This window comes from Somniosus microcephalus, chromosome 12 (genome assembly GCF_052327205.1).
Source record: "Somniosus microcephalus isolate GS21.2 chromosome 12, FLI_Smic_1.0, whole genome shotgun sequence".
Classification (NCBI taxonomy): Eukaryota; Metazoa; Chordata; class Chondrichthyes; order Squaliformes; family Somniosidae; genus Somniosus; species Somniosus microcephalus.
The window spans coordinates 14153358-14174425 of NC_140998.1; the positions used below are offsets into that span (position 1 = coordinate 14153358).

At 46.6% G+C, this 21068-nt stretch overlaps 1 protein-coding gene across 2 annotated transcripts in view; it reads left to right on the top strand.

Annotated features, from left to right (window-relative positions):
- dicer1 (dicer 1, ribonuclease type III) overlaps positions 1-21068 on the top strand; it is a 154116-nt gene that overhangs the window by 126343 nt on the left and 6705 nt on the right. For both annotated transcript variants that reach the window (XM_086002597.1, XM_086002596.1), the window contains 3 exons: positions 9651-9806; positions 12453-13356; positions 15030-15298. In XM_086002597.1, coding sequence (XP_085858723.1) covers positions 9651-9806; positions 12453-13356; positions 15030-15298 — 1329 coding nt within the window. The remainder of the gene's footprint in view (positions 1-9650; positions 9807-12452; positions 13357-15029; positions 15299-21068) is intronic.

A 21068-nucleotide genomic window follows, 5' to 3' on the forward strand; every position in this document is an offset into this window, starting at 1 on the left:
CCACAGTCTGCTTAAGCTCAATGCAACTTGCACTCTATGCCCTCTGGTTACTGACCCTTCTGCTAAGGGAAATAGGTCCTTCCTATCCACTCTATTTAGGCCCCTCATAATTTTATACACCTCAATTAGGTCTCCCCTCAGCCTCCTCTGTTCCAAAGAAAACAACCCCAGCCTATCCAATATTTCCTCATAGCTAAAATTCCCCAGCCCAGGCAACATCCTCGTAAATCTCCTCTGCACCCTCTCTGGTGCAATCACATCTTTCCTGTAATGTGGTGACCAGAACTGCACGCAGTACTCTAGCTGCGGCCTAACCAGTGTTTTATACAGTTCAAGCAAAGCCTCCTTGCTCTTATATTCTATGCCTCAGCTAATAAAGGCAAGTATCCTGTATGCCGCCTTAACCACCTTATCTACTTGTCCTGCTACTTTCAGGGATCTGTGGACATGCGCTCCAAGGTCCCGCTGATCTTCTGCACTTCTCAGTGTCCTACCATTTAATGTGTATTCCCTTGCCTTGTTAGCCCTCCCCAAATGCATTACCCCTCACTTCTCCACATTGAATTCCATTTGCCACTGTTCTGCCCACCTGACCTGTCCATTGATATCTTCCTGCAGCCTGCAGCTTTCTTCATTATCAACCACACGGCCAGTTTTTGTATCATCTGCAAATTTCTTAATCATACTTCCTAAATTCAAGTCCAAATCATTTATATATATACCACAAAAAGCAAAAGACCCAGTACTGAGCCCTACGGAACCCCACTGGAAACAGCCTTCCAGTCACAAAAACACCCTTCGACCATTACCCTTTGTTTCCTGTCTGAGCCAATTTTGGATCAAACTTTCCACTTTGCCTTGAATCCCATGGGCTTTTACTTTCTTGACCAGTCTGCCATGCGGGACCTTATCAAAAGCCTTGCTGAAATCCAGAGACTGCATCAAACGCACTACCCTCATCGACCCTCCTTGCTACCTCCTCAAAAAATTCAATCAAGTTAGTCAGACACGACCTTCCCATGCTGACTGTCCCTGACACTCTGTTCTATCACCTTCGGGACTGGTGGGAGGAGCGTTTCCTCTGTCACCTTTGCAGGTCACAAGTAGAATGAAATGGGGCCGGTTCAACCCAGTCCCGAGTGGGCTAGGCGCCCACAGCGCAAAACTGCCCATAATTCACTCAAAGAAGCCACTAGACACATCACAATCGATCAATGATGGGGTGTTTGGAATCTCTCATTCGGTGCATTGTTGGGACAGAGCAGAGGGAGCTTTAGCTTGTATTTCACTGTGCTGTAACTAGCCTGATCTGCAATACTACTGTAATTACAATGCCAAAAGTTGGAAAGTTCCATTTCTTACTGTGCTCTGTCACCTTGATAGATCATCACAACATTTTAAAAGAGTAATTTTTCAAACTTTCATGGGTTATGGTGGCAAAAAGGGGTATAAAGGGAAATTCTTGAATAGATGTGCGGGGATTGTACAGGGGAGGGAAGGAAAGAAAGAAAAGACCCTGCTGTTGGTGGGAAGCTGTACTCTATCTACCAGGCAAGTTCGAAATGCATGACGGATCTGATCGGCTGGCAGCTGAAAGCGATGTTAACTGCTGACTTCTACCTGTTCTTCCTTCACCTCTCTTTGTTTCGGTCTGGCCTACAAAGGGGTTTTGTGGGAATTAGTGCTGATGTAGCATAGCCACCTAAAATAAACTTCCTTTCTATTTGCGTGTACATTTCCAACAAATAATCCGTTTTTTGAGATTTCCTTCATTAACTTTTTATTTACATCTTTTCTTTCCTGCTCTGAACTTGTGCTAAATCATCACCACGCTTTGTATTCGGTGTTACTGAGGATGCCAATCTTTCGATGTTATAATCCACCTAAACACTTAGCTGTAACAGTCGCAGGGTGTCTGAAGTCCGGTACATTACCCTTCTTACCCCTGAAAATGCTGCTGTGCACTGCTGCAGAATGCAGAAATATTGGCCCTTTATGCCGACATTCTCCCAGTCGACAGGGTCCTCGCTTATTAGATGAATCAGTTGTATCACTCGTAAAAGCTTGGGTCCCGAGCTCCCAGCCCTTTCCTCGAACAAATATTGAATTCCAACTAATGTGTGTAATTTTTAAGACTTATTTTAAATTAAAGCAGGTTATCGGCCTTTTAAGAAATAAATAGCCCTTTTGAAATGACAGGTACTGTTTAATTGTCACAAGCGAGTATCTGGCCGAGTGAAATGAGATGTCAGGTTTCAACACGGCCTGTCATCGTCTTCCTGCAAAAGCCTTTTTGTGCTCATACAAACATTGCCGGGGACAATTAACCCTGTCCGTCTTCTTAAATTGGTGGACCCCAATAAAAAGGGAGATGGAGAGGATGAAAAAGGCTTTTGATACATATTCAGCCGCACGACAGGAAAATGTAAGGAAATCAGATTTGGAGAATGCTGGAAAAATCCCATCTGTTCTGAACTGTCAAAAGAAATCAAATGTCATAACAGTAATTATTATTTTATATGCGCAATGCAATATTTTTAAAAGTCTCGGCACTTGTACTTTTCATTTGAGTTACTGGATGATTACAGAGTCTGCCTGCATCAATCCTGGAGAGTCTTCTAGGTGTCACTATAATGACAGATTGTTAGAAGCATATTTATACATTATACTGTAATACACTGGAATAATGTTACGAAGCCCATGTTCTGACAGAATAATTTCAGATTGGAGAGAATATTGCAGTGTTAATTATTTCAGAGTGTGGTGCGTAAAGAATAAAATGGATGATTTAGCAGGAAATGTGTTCTAAATTATATTGTTGTAATTGCAGCTGTTTCCTTAATAAATCAATTTTAAAGAAAATAGAGAGGGGGGCACCTGGAAAACATTACCAGTTTCTGCCTAAATAGCTGCCTCTGGCTTTAAATGTGACGGCTGTGTGTGTGCTGCTTGTTAATTGATGCACTGTACAAAATTGATGCAGCTACAAGGATACAAAGTGAAATGAAAAGGCAAAAGGCTGGAAATGCACCCCGGGTCCATCGGGGTCTGAAGAGAAAATACAGGTTCACGATCCAGGCTGCCAACGGACCTGTGGCACAGTCCAGCATTTTCTGCTTTTTTTTTGTTGATTTCCCAACGTTTGCAGTTTTTATCATTACGAGTGAAAATTGATTGCAGCTCTTAAGATGAGGAATCTATGAGCATAATTTGCAGCTACTACTACCACCATCCACCAAAAAAATTCTCTCGACAAGAAACTCTAGAGTTGGCACTCAATCCGAATGTGATTTGCTTCATGCTGCGTGTTTGTGTGCATTGTCTCTGGGCGTTTAGTTTTAAAACTCTGGAGGTTTTCTCTAACTTGAGCACTCCTGCGGTATTTCTGATTCCTGGTCCATGTGAGGTACTGGTGTGTGCTAGGCAACGTGATTTTTTGGGGGAATTGAGGGGCAAGCAGGTTTTACTGACGCATGCTAATTTTCCAAGTTCGTGTGACTGGGGAGGAGCGTCATCCAGTGGACGGGCTCTTCACCTGGTCTAGAATTCTCCCCACCCCAGCACACCTCATCCTCTCCACCTCCCTCTCTTTTAAGACCCTTTAAAACCACCTCTCAAACTTTTAGTCAGCCCTCTTAACATCTCCTCCTTTGGCTCGGTGCTGAATGGTTATGTTTCTGTGAAGCACCTTGGAACGTTTTTCTACATTAATTAAAGGCGCTATATAAATGCGATGGCGGGAAATTGTAGGTGCACTGCCTACAATTCCCCATCGGATATTAGAGGCACAAGGTGGCAAAAACGTTGTGCTTTTTTAAACTAGTGTGTGCCTGCTTTATCAACCCCAAAGACATTATAAGTTGACAAACCTTCAGACGCTTTGTGTTCTACTTTCTCATTTCAGCATCATTTGAATCCCTCCGAGACCTTTCTGAACTTTCTGCTTTACCATTGGACATGTTTTTTCTTAAATCATGTCACCAAAATGGCTCAGTTTTAAAAACCCCAAGGGTTTAATATTGGGTGGACACTGGATTTAGTTTTGAATTGGATATCCGCTTGTTTAAATATGTCTGCCTGAATTGTCATTGCTTCATCTTATTTGCTTCATCTTATTTCCCCCTCGCTTCCACCCGCTCCCTCCCTCCTTAGTTTTCCACCCCTTGCTGAAACGTACACCTTTTAAAAGATCCATTTATCTTCACGCTTTCTTAGCATACAGTTTCATGGTCACTTTTTCGTTGCTGCACACCAGTTTCTGACCTGACTGTGCAACACACTGCTTCGAGTCGGAGTCCATTTCACCCCGCTTGGGCTTGACATTGTATAGTGTCTAAACTTATGGCGAATCTTTTCAGTATTCCGTGTGTGGATACTCCAGCATGTGTGTTCCAAACATGCTATCTGGCAGCAGATCTCTGTACAAGCGTGTAAGCCTGTGTGCACGCTGTTCTATCCTGGAGCCCAGAGTACAATTCACAGATGGTGGCTGCCCACACAATACTGTGGACACACAGTGCAGCCACAGTCTTCATCTACGATTTACTACGTTAAAGGCACTATATAAATGCAAGTTGTTTTTGTTGTCTCTCTGCCGAGCACAGTCCTTGGCTGAAGAAGTCACGTAACCAGGTCAGATGCTAGGAGGCCAGCAAGAATAGCCAAGTGTGACCTTTCCTCCAACTTAAAGAACACGCTCCCCCTCCTTCTGAGAAAGCACAGGACCTTCCACTCGGTGCCTCCTAATGATAACTGAAATAAGGGAACTCGGGCCCAAGTTTTTTTGAGGAATGGAGTTGATTACAAGGATTCTGTGCCTTTTGGGATTTTAAAATCAGGCCTGGTATACATCTGTCCAGTGACTGATCACTTTTGTGCAGTTTTCAGTTTGGTACTTGTGAACGGTGGAAAACCACTGAATCAGCACAATCTGCTTCTATGTTTTTGTTCTCCATCCGATACAATTCCCGACAGGCTGGCATTTTGCTGTCCTGGTTGTCTACTGCCAGATTTGGCTCAACCATCTCTTTATTCAGTGGCAAAACAACTCCAGCCCCTTTCTCTGTTTTCACACCACCTTCCTTCCCACTTTTATCTCCAACCGAAATGCGAGAAGTTTATGGATTTCTTTATTTCAAAATTTGGGACCATCCACTTTGTTGCCGCCTTTCTCCGACCCTTCCTAACCCCACAGCCCTTTGCAGCTTTTTCCTACTCTCTCTCTAGCCTACATGCTGCCCCTTGGTAATAAGATTCATGGGCATAGGAGCAGCTTTCACACGCATGATGACTACACCCACTTTGACCACATCTATGCTGTCTGACTGCTTAGCTGACAGCAAATCCTGGATAAGCAAGAACTTCTTCAAATCAGCATCAACAAGACGAAAGCTGTCTTTTTTGGCTCTTGCTAAAAACTCCATACTGTGCCCTCACTCTATCCTTGGCTACTCTCTTGCAGCGATGCTGATGCTGTGTGATCTTGCTGCACTTTTTGAACTCAGTGAGCTGAGCATCAAACCAGCCACCACCAAGACCATCTATTTCTGCCTCTGCAATTTGACCCATTTAAGCTCTACGACCACAGAAATATTTATCCATGTCTTTGCCCTCTCCAGACTTGATTGCCCTCGCATTCCCCTTGCTATTCTCGAAATCCTACCCTTCACGAATTGCAACTCCTCTAAATCTCCATTGCCTGCATCCTTATCCTTTCCTTCCCAATTTTCATTGGGTCCCCATCCCCAGACACGTTTATTTCAAACTCCTTGGCCGGAATTTTCAGAGGTAAGGGAATGGGGGGGGGGGGGGGGAATGAAAGTTGTGCAAATGTAAAACCCGCCCACTTTCGCCTTTCATTCAGGTGGGACGGGATGCGGGCTGCCAACCTGCTGCCAGGAGGCAGGTTGGCAATTTAAATATTATAATGAGGCCGGAAGCCTCTACTTTAACTTGCTTTGCCGGTTTTACTGCAGGCGGCCGGGGATCCCGGGGCTCGGGACTCACGGTGGCTGCAACGAGGCGGCCTCAGCCTCTGGGAACAATCAGAAGTGCTTCCTCCCGGCTCCCCCATAAGTAGTCGGGGATCGGACCCCACCCCGGGTCGAGTATCGGCGCCGAGGTCAGGGATCATACTCCCCGCCCCGCCCCCAGTTAAAACTCCACAGCATGCCTGGAAGCCCGAACGTAGTCATAGCGGCACAGAAGGAAGCCATTCGGCCCATCGAGTCGGTGCCGGCTCTGTAGAGCAATCCAGTCAGTACCATTCCCCCGCTCTATCCCCGTAGCCCTGCAAGTTTATTTCCCTCAAGTGCCTATCCAGCCTCCCCTTGAAAACATCGAGTGTCTCCGCTTCCACCACTTCCATCGGCAGCGAGTTCCAGGCCCTCACCACTCGCTGCGTAAAAAGGTTTTCCTCACATCCCCCGTAGCTCTTGACCAAAACCTTAAATCTGTGTCTCCTATTCCTTGTACCATCAACTAGTGGGAACAGCCTTTCCCCGTCTAGCCTATCCAAACCCATCATAATCTTGTACACCTCTATCAAATCACCCCTCAATGGAAAATAAATCCAGCTTCTCCAACCTTGTAGCTAAGATCCCCCATCCCTGGAACCATTCTGGCAAATCTCCTCTGCACCCTCTCAAGGGCCTTCACATCCTTCCTAAAGTGTGGTGACCAGAACTGGACACAATACTCCAGTTGGGACCTAACCAGCGCTTTATAAAGGTTCAGCATAACTTCTCTACTTTTGTACTCAATACCTCTATTTATGAAGCCCAAGATCCCATATGCTTTGTTAACCACTCTCTCAATATGTCCTGCCACCTTCAGGGACCTATGCACATTAACTCCCAGGTCCCTCTGTCCCTGCACACTCTTTAAAACTGTGCCATTAAGTGTATATTGCCTCTCCCTGTTCCTTCTGCCAAAATGCATCACCTCACACTTCTCTGTATTAAATTCCATCTGCCACTTGTCTGCCCATTCTGCTAGCCTTTCTGTGTCCTGTTGCAGTCAATTGATATCATCCTCAGTTTGCCACACCCCCAAGTTTGGTGTCATTGGCAAATTTAGAAATTCTACTTTGTATCCCACTATCCAGGTCATATCAAAAAAAAGCAGTGGTCCCAGCACTGATCCTTGGGGAACACCACTGTCTACCATCCTCCAGTCTAAAAAAAACAGCCATTTACCACAACTCGCTGCTTTCTGTCCTTAAGCCAATTCCTTATCCAAGCTGCCACTGACCCACCTATTCCATGAGCTTCAATTTTGTTAACCAGCCTTCTATGTGGTACTTTGTAAAACACCTTCCAAAAATCCATGTAGACAACATCCATTGCATTCCCTTCATCAATCCTCTCTGTTACTTAATCAAAAAATTCAATTAGATTAGTCAAACACTATCTGCCTTTTACAAATCTATGTTGGATCTCCTTCCGGGTTTCCTGTCGTCTTCCGGGTCCCCCCGCACCGTGTGGGTGGGATCTGGGAAAATCCAGCCGCTTGTGCTAATCTACAAGTCTCTCTGACCTTGCCCCTCCCTACCTCTTCAGCCACCTTCAGTTCTCTGTTCCAGCACATGCTCTTTGCTTTTTCACATTTGGCCTCCTTCATATTCCCCCTCCCCTGCAACTCCACATCCCTAGTGTTTTGGGGAGGGATGAAATTATTTAAATTGCTTATTATATGTAATGGTTACAAAGCATCTAGAGCCTCTGATTCGCCTATAGAATGATGAGTATATGGGAGTGATTAAGGGACTCCTCTGGATAAATAGCCAGTTCCAATAAGGATTACAGGGGAGCAATTAAAGCTGAACTGTCTTCCAAAGTCACCCGACACTCAACACTTTTTGAAATCATCCCAGAGTGTCTGACCGTTGGGGAAAAATATACGATAATCACACAGGTCACTTCATGGAATGTTTCATAGAATTATAGAAAGTTACAGCACAGAAGGAGGCCATTCGGCCCATCGTGTCCGCGCCGTTTGTAAAGAGCTAGCCAGCCTAATCCCACTTACCAGCTCTTGGTCCATAGCCTTGCAGGTTACAGCACTTCAAGTACTTATCCAAGTACTTTTTTAAATGTGATGAGGGTTTCTGCCTCTACCACCCTTTCAGGCAGTGCGTTCCAGATCCCCACCACCCTCTGGGTGAAAAGATTTCTCCTCAACTCCCCTCTAATCCTTGTACCAATTACTTTAAATCTGTGCCCCCTGGTTATTGACCTCTCTGCTAAGGGAAATAGGTCCCTCCACTCTATCTCAGCCTCTCATAATTAAGTCTCCCCTCAACCCCAGTCTATCCAACCTTTCCTCATAGCTAAAACTCTCCAGTCCTGACAACATCTTCGTAAATCTCCTCTGTACCCTCTCTAGTGCAATCACATCTTTCCTGTAATGTGGTGACCAGAGCTGTGCGCAATACTGTAGCTGTGGCCTAACTAGTGTTTTATACAGTTCTAGCATAACCTCTCTGCTCTTGCCTTTATTAGCCACAGTATAGAATACAAGTATTCCATATGCCAGCTTTGACCCATTCCATGTTTTGGGTCACTTGGAGCAAAGGCCCAGTGCGTGGCCTGTTGACGTATAAGAACATAAGAAATAGGAGCAGGAGTAGGCCATACGGCCCCTCGGGCCTGCTCCGCCATTCAATAGGATCATGGCTGATCCGAATCTAGACTCACGTCCACTTCCCTGCCCTCTCCCCGTAACCCCTAATTCCCTTATCTGCTAGGACAATGTCTATCTCCATTTTAAATTTATTTAATGTTGCAGCTTCCACAGCTCTCTGGGGTAGCAAATTCCATAGACTTACTACCCTCTGAGTGAAGAAGTTTCTCCTCATCTCAGTTTTGAAAGGGCAGCCCCTTATTCTTAGATTATGCCCCCTAGTTCTAGTCTCACCCATCAGTGGAAACATCCTCACCGCATCCACCCGATCAAGCCCCCTCACAATCTTATATGTTTCGATAAGATCGCCTCTCATTCTTCTGAACTCCAATGAGTAGAGTCCAATGGAAGGATTGACCAATGCATCTTTTCAGTGAGATCTAGTTATAATGAGCGGTAGGGTAGGTGCCCCAATGGTCGCACAGAAGATGGCTATATCAGAAGACTGATCACCCCCTGCTACAGTTTGAGTGCTGGCGAGCAGGTGTCATTGATCTGTGAGTAGCATCGCTAGCACGGTATACGACTGACCTGTAAACTGTTAAAGCCCGAGTGTGCTGCTCAACCTCTCCCATCACAGTGCTGCTTGGCTGTTTAAAAGGAGCTGTCGTACTTCGAAATGCATTTTTGTTGTGATCCTTGGCTTTTATTTCGGTCCATTTGCCTAAAACTGGCACACTGAAATGATATCAAGTGGTGGAAAGCAGTACAAAACTTAGAGATGATTTGCAGCAGATTGCTGGAAAATTACTTTGGTGTTCATTTTTGAGTCCTGGAGGCAATTTAACTGTCTTAATGTGAGGCTAGTTGTATAACAAACAATGCCCCTATGCCTTCAGCACAAGCAGCTGGAAGAAATCCATACCCACCGTTTGAAGATTATGGGTATTTCAGTTTTTATGGAGATATTTTCTTGCTCTGGACACTGGCTCCCATTTGTAACCTATCAATTTATTTCATTTATTCAGGTCAGCAACTGTAATCTCTATCGCCTCGGAAAGAAGAAAGGACTCCCCAGTCGAATGGTGGTCTCGATATTTGACCCACCGGTGAATTGGCTCCCTCCTGGCTACGTGGTAAATCAGGACAAATGCATTGCGGACAAAAGCGAGATGAAAGACATGGTAGGTGTAAACTAGTTCAGGTGGGGGGGGGGGGAAGGATACGTAAAGCTGCTCTACAAATGAAAGGGAATGCTCTGGGTTAGGGGGCCTCCCAGTTCCCTTTTAATATGAAGTAATATTTTCCACACCAACTTTATAAAACCTGGTTGAACTTGCTGAATCAGTGCCTGAATTCACAATGGACAATAAACATTCTGTTGCTGAGCAACACGTTGGCAATGTCTGCACCTACAAGCTCGAGAGCTTTCTGTTGCCGAGCGTTGGTAGCTGTGGAGATGAAACTCCTGAGGTACAGGAGGTATTAGATCTCCAACATGCTGTGTCGAGGGGTGGCAGAAGGTTGTACGTGCAATTTGCTTCCAATGCGAGTTCTCATCCTCAGCAATCACCTAACCACCACCACTTTGCTTCTCCGATTACCTTCCCCCACACTCTACTGCCCTGCACTGTGGGTCTTTCCCTAGATTTCTTGGTTTAAACCCAGCTGAGCTGAGCTTTCCCTACAGGGTGGGTGGTGTCAGAGAACCAGTCGTGGACATCAAGCCACCACCTATTGAGCGCTGTTGGCAAAGGAAAACCTTCAGCCCTTGCTGCTGAGCCAGGGGAGGTGGAAGGAGTGAGCAGAAGGAATAAACAATAACTTAACTTGAGTTTTTTTTAATCCTTAGCTGAAGAGTGGTAATATCAAACCCAATGGCCTAGAAATTCGGTGGGCTGCGCCACCAGTTAGCGCCTAAAGAGGGCACTCGGTGGCTTTAGCGTCACTGGCCACGCCTCCCGCGATATTTAGCTGGGGCGCTAATGGCAACGTTAGCCTGTTGCGCTGCGCCGCCACCGATGACGTCATCGGTGTGCGCAGCGCCCCGCTACCGCCCCGATCGTGATATTTGGCAGCGACCGCCTCTGTCGCGCCGCTCGCTAATCGCGCCCGGTTCACGGGGCCTACCTGTGGCGGCAGTGGCGCAAATTAAGGTGGAGGTGCGGGGCGGCCGTTTTTTTCGGCGGACGCCTGCCAGCACCTCCGTCCCCGGCCTCCTGTTCTCTCCTCCTTCCCCCCCCCCCCCCCCGCGGCATTGCCGGCTGTTTTCCGAGAGCTCGGCACTGCTCCTCGGTGCCAGGCTCTTTTGCCGGCACGCGTGATTGCGCTGGTGCAGACCCCTCCCCCTTAAGAATGGGAGGAAGGCCTGCAGTACCGCAGCGCGCCGTGCCACAGCGTGTGGCGCTGCGGCACGTTGCGCTGCGATATTCAGTTTCAGCGCCCTAAGAGGGATGCGGAGCTCCTCGAGCCTCGCCCCGTGTCCCTCTTGGGGCGTTCAAGCTGAATTTCCGGCGGTCGCTGCTGCTCCGATTGCAGCGTTAATTCCGGCGCCCAGGCGAGCTTGGCGCCTCGTTTGCGGCTCCACCCAATTTCTCCCCCAATATGTTTTATGTAAATGTCTGCTTTGAGCTAGTAATGGATGCTCCTCCCTGGCTTCACGCAACATCTGTGTCCCGTTCCACCCAAAGCTAAGCTTCCAATCTTATACTCTACCCACAACAGCTTGCACCTTTAACGTTGTAAAACCTCCCAAAGCACTTGAAATCAATACTGCTGGCTTCTGTTTTTGTAAAGTCTCCAGCCCCTACCCCACATCATCTCCAATGTACTTAAAGTAATTATTCGTGCCTTTGTCACCAATAGATTTCATTTCTCTAGTGTTCTTTGCTAGCCTCTTAATTCCCCCATTTGCAAGTCCAACTCATCTAGAACTCCACCACTCGCGTGCTGCCTCACACAAATTCCCACTCGCCCAGCACCCTGACATCTCAGACTATCTAATACAATGAATTTGAAATCCTTGCCTACAAATCCTTCCATGACCTCATCCCACTCTTACCACTGCAGCCTCCTCCAGCCTTGCACCCTCTCTTGTGCTCTGTTCCTCACTTTCTGGGCATCACCTTTCTTCTCTCTTCCCCCTCCCCCCCCCCCCCCCGCACCATTCAGAACCTCAGCCATGCCCTCTTAAACTCCCTCCTGAAAAACCTTTCCTCTTTTACAACCCTCTCTCTCCACCTTCAAAAGCCTGAAAATTTTCCTCTTCAACCAAGTTTTTGTTCACCTCCTAACTCCAACGAAGGCTTGCCATCCATCCTTTCCTTCCTCTCTGAAGCGCCTTGGGCCTGTTTTTTCTCTACGTTAAGGGAGCCATAGAAATGCAAGTTATTGAGTGTGTACTCATCAAACTTGTGTGTACCTCCCAATTCCGTGGAGTATGTTACATACAAATAATCAACATTATTTATACATGTGGACAACCCGGTGCCACAGTACCACTGGGGGCACCAGAATTACTGAACACACCCGTACCAATCTGCTACAGAATAAACGACACTTGAGCCAACCTTGATCTCTCCCCTGAAATTGATCCCAGCACCTGTAGCAGACCTGTATCCATCAGTACTTTACCCTAGCACTGTACAACTCTAAATGTTCTCTCCAGACACAACCCATTTTTGGAATGCAAAACCTATAATTCTACTGTTAGGTGTTGCTTACACTTTGTGTGCATGATGGAAACGTCTTTACAGTGCTGAATAGGGACTTGGCTCTGAGAACTAGAAAGAGGATGCCACACAGCATCTAACTATAGCATTTTCTTTTAGACAGAAACCGAACAAGTGGCTAATGGTGATACTTATGTGGAGGACGACGATGACGATGAAGAAGAGGACGATGACCCTGATTTCCGTGAAGATCTAATGTGGAGAGCGCAGAAGGAGGAAGCAGAATATGAAGACGACTTTTCAGAATACGATCAGGAGCACATCAAATTCATCGACAATATGCTTATGGGGTCTGGGGCCTTCGGGAAGAAGATCTCTCTGCCTGCTTTCCCACCCAACGATACAAGCTATGAGTGGAAGCCTCCCAAAAAATCCGCATCCGGAAATGGCCATTCCTCCTCCGATGGCGATGAGTTTGACTACAGCTCATGGGATGCCATGTGCTACCTAGACCCTAGTAAGGCCACGGATGAGGACGACTTTGTTGTGGGATTCTGGAATCCATCGGAAGAGAACGGTGGCGTCGACACGGGCAAGCAGTCCATCTCTTACGACTTGCACACCGAGCAGTGCATAGCGGACAAGAGCATCGCCGATTGCGTGGAGGCTTTGTTGGGCTGCTACCTAACCAGCTGTGGTGAAAGAGCTGCCCAGCTTTTCCTCTGCTCGTTGGGTTTGAAAGTCCTCCCAGCGGAAGAAAAGCTGGACGGAGAGAAAGATGAGCCGCCCGAGGAGCAGAGCGCCTTTGATCCGAACGAAAAGGCAGGCGATGAAACTCCCCCTTCGTCCAGTTTGAAACCCCCTTCTTGCAAAGACCTAGAATATGGACACCTTCAGATTCCTCCGAGGTGCATGTTCGATCACCCGGATGCTGACAGGACACTGGGCCACCTAATATCGGGCTATGAAAACTTTGAGAAGAAAATAAACTATAGGTTCAAGAACAAGGCCTACCTTTTACAGGCATTTACCCATGCCTCCTACCACTACAATACAATCACAGGTAAAGTCCTGCCAATTACTGTAGGCAGCTTGCTGTGATTCATCTGAGGTTTGCCGCCTTCGTGTTTTAAAGTTGCCGGTGCCTCTTAACAAGCCAGTTTTGTGTAACACAAGTGACTGGTACTTGCTGTTGAGCAATTCTCCTTCAGGTCCTATATAACAATCGCTCACATGGCTGACATCTCAAAGCGCCTCACAGGAGAAAACTGAGTGACAGTAGAAGAGATCAAAAAACTAGGTTTTGAGGCTTTCCAAGGTAGGGAGAGTAACAGCAAATGGGGAGAGGTTTAGGCAGGGAGATTGAGTAGGCCGGGCCGGGCCGAGCCAGCTGACGGTTCTGCCACTGATGGAGGGGGCAGCGGGGCACAGGAGGCAGCCAGAGGACAGAAAGGCATGCGCTGGGAAGTAGGGCTGGAGAACGTGAAGGTCATGGGCAAGTGAGACTTGATTGTAGGTGACGAGAGTTTTTGATGCGCTGCAGTTGATGGAGTTTGGAAGGAAGGTGTTGCTGAAATTGACTCTGGAGTTGAAAAGCATTGATTCAAAACTTTCAAAAGCAGTGGGGGCGAGAGAAGGGGGAGATGGCGACAATGTGGTCATTGTGACGGGTAGGATATGGGATTTGAAGTTCATCTCGGCGGGGTGAGGGTGCAACCATTTCACTTGAGGTTATGCAAGATGTGTTTCAGCCTGAGCAAATAGCTGGGGGAGGACGGGGTGTGTGGAGGGGGGGCAATAGAGTCCGGGACCGGAGTATGGAGTTTTTGGTGGGAAATTAATATAATGGCTTTGGTCGTCCTGCTGTTCAATGGGAGACTGTTCTGGCTCATCCAGAATGTCTGTTAACCAGTCTGCTAGTATAGCTTCTATCATGGAAAGAAATAAAAACTTGTATAGCGTCTTTCATGACCGCAGGACGTCCCAAAGTGCTTTACAGACAATGAAGTACTTTTGAAGTGTATTCACTGTGGTAATGTAGGAAACATGGAATTCGAGGGTGGCAGTGGGGAGGTAGAGCTGGGTGTCATCGGCATACGTGTTTAAAACTGACCCTATGCTTATGGAAAATGTCTGAGATTTGGTTCAGATTTTGTAGATCAGAAAAGTCGCGGGAAGTTTGATAATTTGTCCTGCAGTAGAACTCCCTGTAGGGGATCAGTAGACGTTTGGTTTGTTGGTGGCAATGACCTCTCCCTTTTGTGACCTTCTGAATTTGCAGGAGGTCAGACTGTATGAGGGTGGTAGAATAGTCAGTCTGGGCTCGCATTGCTGAGTCACTGGACGTTTATTACCCCTAGCGTGAGTCAATGGCATTGTGGAGGGGCGAATATTCTTAAAATGTGACGTGATATTTAGCTGCAGGAACCTATTGTGAAATGGACAATTGAGGATGAAGCGGGCACAATTAAGGTTTTAACTGTGTGTGCGCGTGCGTGCTGTCCTGGGCATGGCAGCTGTAAAATCTGATAATTGGTGGTTCAGATGTTGTAAATCAAAAAATTAGCAGGACGTTTGATAATTTGTCCTGCAGTAGAACTCCCTGTAGGGGAACTCCCTTGCATATTTTTTTTAAATAAACATTACTTTTGTGCAATTAATTCATTTTTTAAACTTGCATATTATTCCATTTAAAACACCCAATTATTATTTATTGTTTTAAACTCTCTTTTTAAGATTGTTACCAGCGGTTGGAATTCCTTGGAGATGCAATTTTGGACTACCTCATAACCAAGCACCTTTACGAAGATCCCCGGCAGCATTCTCCTGGAGTGCTGACTGATCTGCGCTCAGCTCTTGTGAATAATACCATCTTCGCTTCTTTAGCTGTGAAGTATGATTACCACAAGTACTTTAAAGCCATCTCGCCCGAGTTGTTCCACGTTATAGACGACTTTGTTCAGTTCCAGTTAGAAAAGAATGAGATGCAAGGAATGGACTCCGAGGTTAGTCCCTACAATCTGTATCGGCCGCTAACGTTTTGTGGAGGGCCGCAATCCCGGGGGAGGATCTTGCTTGAGGGATAATCTGGAAAAAATGCTAAATCTCAGAGTGATTGGCTGTTGGTTCACAACTACAATTCCCAACCAGTGAGCTGATTTCAATTTCCATGGCCCACCCTTCCCTATCTCTGTAACCTCCTCCAGCCCTTCAACCCTCCAAGATCTGCACTCCTCCAATTTTGGCCTCTTGTGCATCCTCGTTTTCCTTCACCCCGCCATCGGCGGCCGTGCCTTCAGCTGCTGAGGCCCTAAGCTCCAGAATTCCCTCCCTAAACCTCTCTACCTCTCCTCCTTTAAGATGCTCTTTAAAACTTGCCTTTGACCGAGCTTTCTGCCACAGGTCACCTGTCCTAATATCTCCTTATGTGGCTTGGTGTGAAATTTTGCCTGATAATCGCTCCTGCGAAGCGCCTTGGGGCGTTTTGCCATGTTAAAGGCGCTATATAAATGCAAGTTGTTGTTGTAGCACTAAGATGTTGCTGAGTGGAGACCAGGCGCTTCCCCACGGGAAGAGAAAGAGAGGGCCCAGCGATTCCATTAAACAGTTCTATTCACCTTCCTATGTGCATGCCGGGGTAACCCAGCCTCCTGCTGGCATTCCCCTGCCTCCTTCCACGGAAGCAAATGAAAAGAAGAGGGAACAGCATTGAACTCTGTTCATTCGACATCCCATAGTCGAGAAGGCTGTGAATGGAGGCCTAGCAGTGGCAGGTCTGTGGAGAGCCACAGTCCAGAACCAGGGGTCACAGCCTAAAGATAGGGCAGCACGGTGGCATAGTGGTTAGCACTGTTGCCTCACAGCGCCAGGGACCCGGGTTCAAATCCGGCCTCGGGTGACTGTCTGTGTGGAGTTTGCACATTCTCCCCGTGTTTGCGTGGGTTTCCTCCGGGTGCTCCAGTTTCCTCCCACAGTCCAAAGATGTGCGGGTTAGGTTGATTGGCCATGATAAAAATTGGCCCTTAGTATAGGGGGATTAAATACGTGGGGTTACGGGGATAGGGCTTGGGTGGGATGGCTGTCGGTGTAGGGACCGGGTGCTAGGGTTTGGATGATCAGCCATGATCTCGTTGAATGGCGGAGCAGGCTCGAAGGGCCGAATGGCCTACTCCTGCTCCTACCTTCTATGTTTCTATAAGGGGTAAGCCATTTAGGACAGAGATGAGGAGGAATTTCTTCACCCAGAGAGTGGTGAACCTGTGGAATTCTCTACCACAGAAGGCAGTAGAGGCCAATTCATTAAATATATTCAAGAAGGAGTTAGATATATTTCTTGAGGCTAAAGGGATCAAGGGGTATGGGGAGAAGACAGGGACCGGGTACTGAATTTGAATGATCAGCCATGATCGCATTGAATGGCGGAGCAGGCTCGAGGGGCCGAATGGCCCACTGCTCCTATCTTCTATGTTTCTATGTAATGGGGAGGCTGGTGCAAGTGTGCTCGTCCCCAAACAGGGCGTGCATCACGGGGATCAGCAAACCATTTTGTTTGTTAAGTGGCTGGGTGTGGGCAAACCTCATAACTGGTGTAGCATATTATCTGGGTCCATGATGATTCAGAAAAGAAAGGTTGGGCGGAGTCGGATACTATTTGCGCACACTGCACCCCCTCCCCCCCCCCCCTCTCAAAAAAGCATTCATGCTGGCATGCCATTTGTATGTAAGCATACATGTACACCGTGCTGACAGACCCAACCAACTGAGCAAGTGTGGAATGAAGCCTTTCAATGTTAGGCACTTGAACTGCTGCCATTGCTCACTGGGAATATTCTGCACTATTGGTGATTATTTATTTTAAATGACAGCTTACATGTCAGGAAAGGGGGGAGGGCTCCTCTCTGACTGTTTCTGCACCTACTTCCATATTGGGGGATCACATTCCTGACTCAATGGTTGTGATGACCCACCGATGTAAGCCATTTGACCCATTATATCTGTACTGGCTTTTAGCCAGAGTCGTCCAAAACTAATCCCACTACCCTGTTCCCTCTCATAGGTCTCTTATCTTCCTCTGCTTCAATTGTTTATCTACTCGCCCTTGTTCTCTGCCCAAAATACTCCTTTGGCAAAGCATTTCTTGCATCAACAGCTCTCCAAGGACATTTCTCCTGACCCCTGTATCCACTCCTAGTGACAATTTTAAATTGATAACCCTTCGTCACTAATACCCCATCAGAGGAAGTCGTCTTTCCTTATTCACCCTATCTAAAAACCCTAGACCATTTTAAAAAAACACAAATTAATTCTCCTTTTGGCCTTTTCTGCTCCTGTGGCAATAATCCTAGTATCTCGAGTCTCCCCTCATAACTATAGTTTCTCATTCTGGCGTCATCCTAGTGAATTTGTGGTGTTCGCACTCTATGTCCTTTCTATAATTAAAGACCCAAAACTCTACTCCATACTCTAACTGTGGTCTCGCCAATGCCTTTTGCAAATTTATTATCCATCGGGCTCTGCCAGTGAAATCTGGAATTAAGGTAGTTCGCAGCCCATTATGGAATAAAACTGGAAGAGAGGCTGTCTCCTAAAACACGGAAATAGGTGACTGGAGATGCTAGTAATTGCATCAATATCTCTGTGGCAGTAAAGGATTATGGACTATTACAGCACAGAAACAGGCAATTCCACCCTTAAGTCGATGCCATTGTCTTCCTCCACAGGGGCCGCTCAGTCTAATCCCACTTTCCTGCTAGTTTCGCACATCCTCTATCAAGCAACAATCTAATGCCCTTTTCAAAGACTTTATGGACTCTACTTCCACAGTGGTTTGTGGCAGAGAGTTCCGCATTCTCACCACCCTCTGTGTAGAATATTTTTCTTAAGCTCCCCTTTAATTGTTCTTTGTGATCATGTTAAATTTGTACCCCCTCGTTATTGCCTCGCTAATCAGTGGAAGCAATCTATCTTCTAAACTCGCTAATCTTTAAGGTCACCTCTTAACCTTCTCAACTCCAGTGACAACCAATGTTCCGGTTAAGCTGTGTGGCCACGCAGTGATCTGGCGGTCCCACTCAGGCCACGCAGTGATCTGGAGGTCCTGGCTTTTAAATGGAAAAACCGCGTATGCGCAGAAACTTGAATGGGCCGCACACCCAAAACAAAAATTAGAGGGAACATTGGTGACAACAGCCCTACCTTCTCAAGACACACAAAACCTCCCAGAAATACGAGAAAACCAAGGGTGTGGCGAGAATGAGGAACTTAAACATTATTATTAGTAAAAAAACAGTACTAGCAAAATTAATGGGACTAAAAGTCGATAAATTCCAAGGACCGGATGACCTACTTCCTAGGGTTTTGAAAGAGGTGGCCACTGGGATAGTGGACGCATTGGTTGTCATCTTCCAAAATTCTATAGATTCTGGAACGGTTCCTGCAGATTGGAGGATAGCAAATGTAACCCTGCTATTTAAGAAAGGAGGGAGAGAGAAAATGGGGAACTACAGACCTGTTAGCCTCACATCAGTAATTGGGAAAATGCTGGAATCTATTATAAAGGATGCAATAACTGGGCTCTTAGAAACTAATAGTAAGATTGGGCAGAGTCAACATGGATTTATGAAAGGGAAATCTTGTTCACCAAACCTATTGGAGTTCTTTGAGGATGTAACTAGTGGAGTAGACAAAGGGGAACCGGTAGATGTGGTGTATCTGGATTTTCAGAAGGCCTTCGATAAGGTCCCACACGAGGTTGGTGAACAAAATTAGGGCTCATGGGATTGGGGGTAATATACGAGCATGGATTGAGAATTGGATTCACAATCTATATCAATGATTTGGATGAGGGGACTAAATGTAACATTTCCAAATTTGCTGATGATACGAAGCTAGGTGGCCGTGTCAGATGTGAAGAGGCTTCAAGGGGATCTCGACCGGCTCAGTGAGTGGGCGAGAACATGGCAGATGGAATATAATGTTGATAAATGTGAAGTTATCCACTTTGGTAGCAAAAACAGAAAGGCAGAGTATTTCCTAAATGGTGAAAGATTGGGGAATGCAGATGCTCAAAGGGACCTGGGTGTCCTTGTACATGAGTCGCTGAAAGTGAATGTGCAGGTGCAGCAAGCCATTAGGAAGGCAAATGGTATGCTGGCCTTCATTACAAGAAGATTTGAGTACAGGAGTAAAGAAGCCTTACTCCAATTATATAGGGTCTTGGTGAGACCACACCTGGAGTACTATGTACAATTTTGGTCTCCTTACCGAAGGAAGAATATACTTGCCATAGAGGGAGTGCAACGAAGGTTCACGAGATTGATTCCTGGGATGGCGGGACTGTCGTATGAGAAGAGATTGAGTAAACTAGGCCTGTATTCTCTTGAATTCAGAAGAATGAATGGGGATCTTATTGATCCAGGGGCCACAGCCTCAGGATAAAGGGTCGGCCATTCAAGACTGAGATGAGAAGAAATGTCTTCACACAGAGGGTGGTGAATCTTTGGAATTCTCTACCCCAGAGGGCTGTGGAGGCTCAGTCATTGGGTATATTCAAAACAGAAGTCGATAGATTTCTGACTAGTAAGGGCATCAAGGGATATGGCGATAGGGCCGGTGAATGGAGTTGAAGCAGAAGATCAGCCATGATCTCATTGAATGGTGGAGCAGGCTCGAATGGCCGACTCCTGCTCCTATTTCTTATGTCTGCCTTCATAACTAACCCCTGATCCCTGGTGACATACCAGTGAATCTACACTGCACCCTTTCCATTTCTTTTTTGTCCTTTTTATAACGAGGGACCCAAAACTCTCCACAATATTCAAGAGAATATGCTTCCCTTTAAACAACAACAGCTTACCTTGTTATGGAGATAGAAGTAGGCAGTCTTTGTGATGGAGAGGGTATGGGATCAGAAATTCAGCTTGAAGGAAGTTGACCCCATGTCTTTGGATGATGTTGATGAGGAACGGCACGTAGGTGAGGAAGAGGCGAGTGCCAAGCATAGATCTTTGGGCAAATTCTAGAGGCAGGGGTGAGAAGGGAAGCCATTTCTGGCGATGCTCTGGCTACGATTGGATCAGCGAGAGTGGCACCAAGAAAGGGCAGTTGCACTGAGCTGGGACAACAGAGAAGAGTCGAGGAATTTGGTGTGGTTGACTGTGTCAAAGGCTGCAACGTCCTTTTCTCCCTCCCTCGCTCCTCCCTCTAAAACAATGAAGCTGAAGGGGATGCAGAATACAAAGCGTCATCTTCTGAAAGCTACCACTGTTATTTTATTTGTGCTTTATGAACCATTCCAGCACCTTAAGGTGCCGAGTTAGCTGCATGTTTTCTTGTTCCGTTACACGTGAAATCCTTGGTAATGCGCCACTGGAGAGAAGAGGGGGGCAGTGAGAAAAGTTGATAGAAAACCAAAGCTGACAGCCCTGCTTCCAGCCCCTCGTGTCAAGAAATCCAATAGGGAATTCAGAAGGAACTTTACCCAGAGAGTGGTGAGAATGTGGAAGTCGCTACCACAGGGAGTGGTTGAAGTGAATAGTATAGATGCATTAAAGGGGGGAAGCTAGTTAAGCATATGAGGGAGAAGAGAATAGAGGGTTATGCTAATAGAGGTAGATGAGGAATGACGGGAGGAGGCTCGAGTGGAGCATAAACATGGACTAGTTGGGCCGAAGGGCTTGTTTCTGTGCTGTAAATCCTATGTAATCCCTATGTGTCAGTGGGTCACAGAGATTGATGGCGGCAAGCTGCTTAGTGCCATATGCCTCTCTTGGAGGG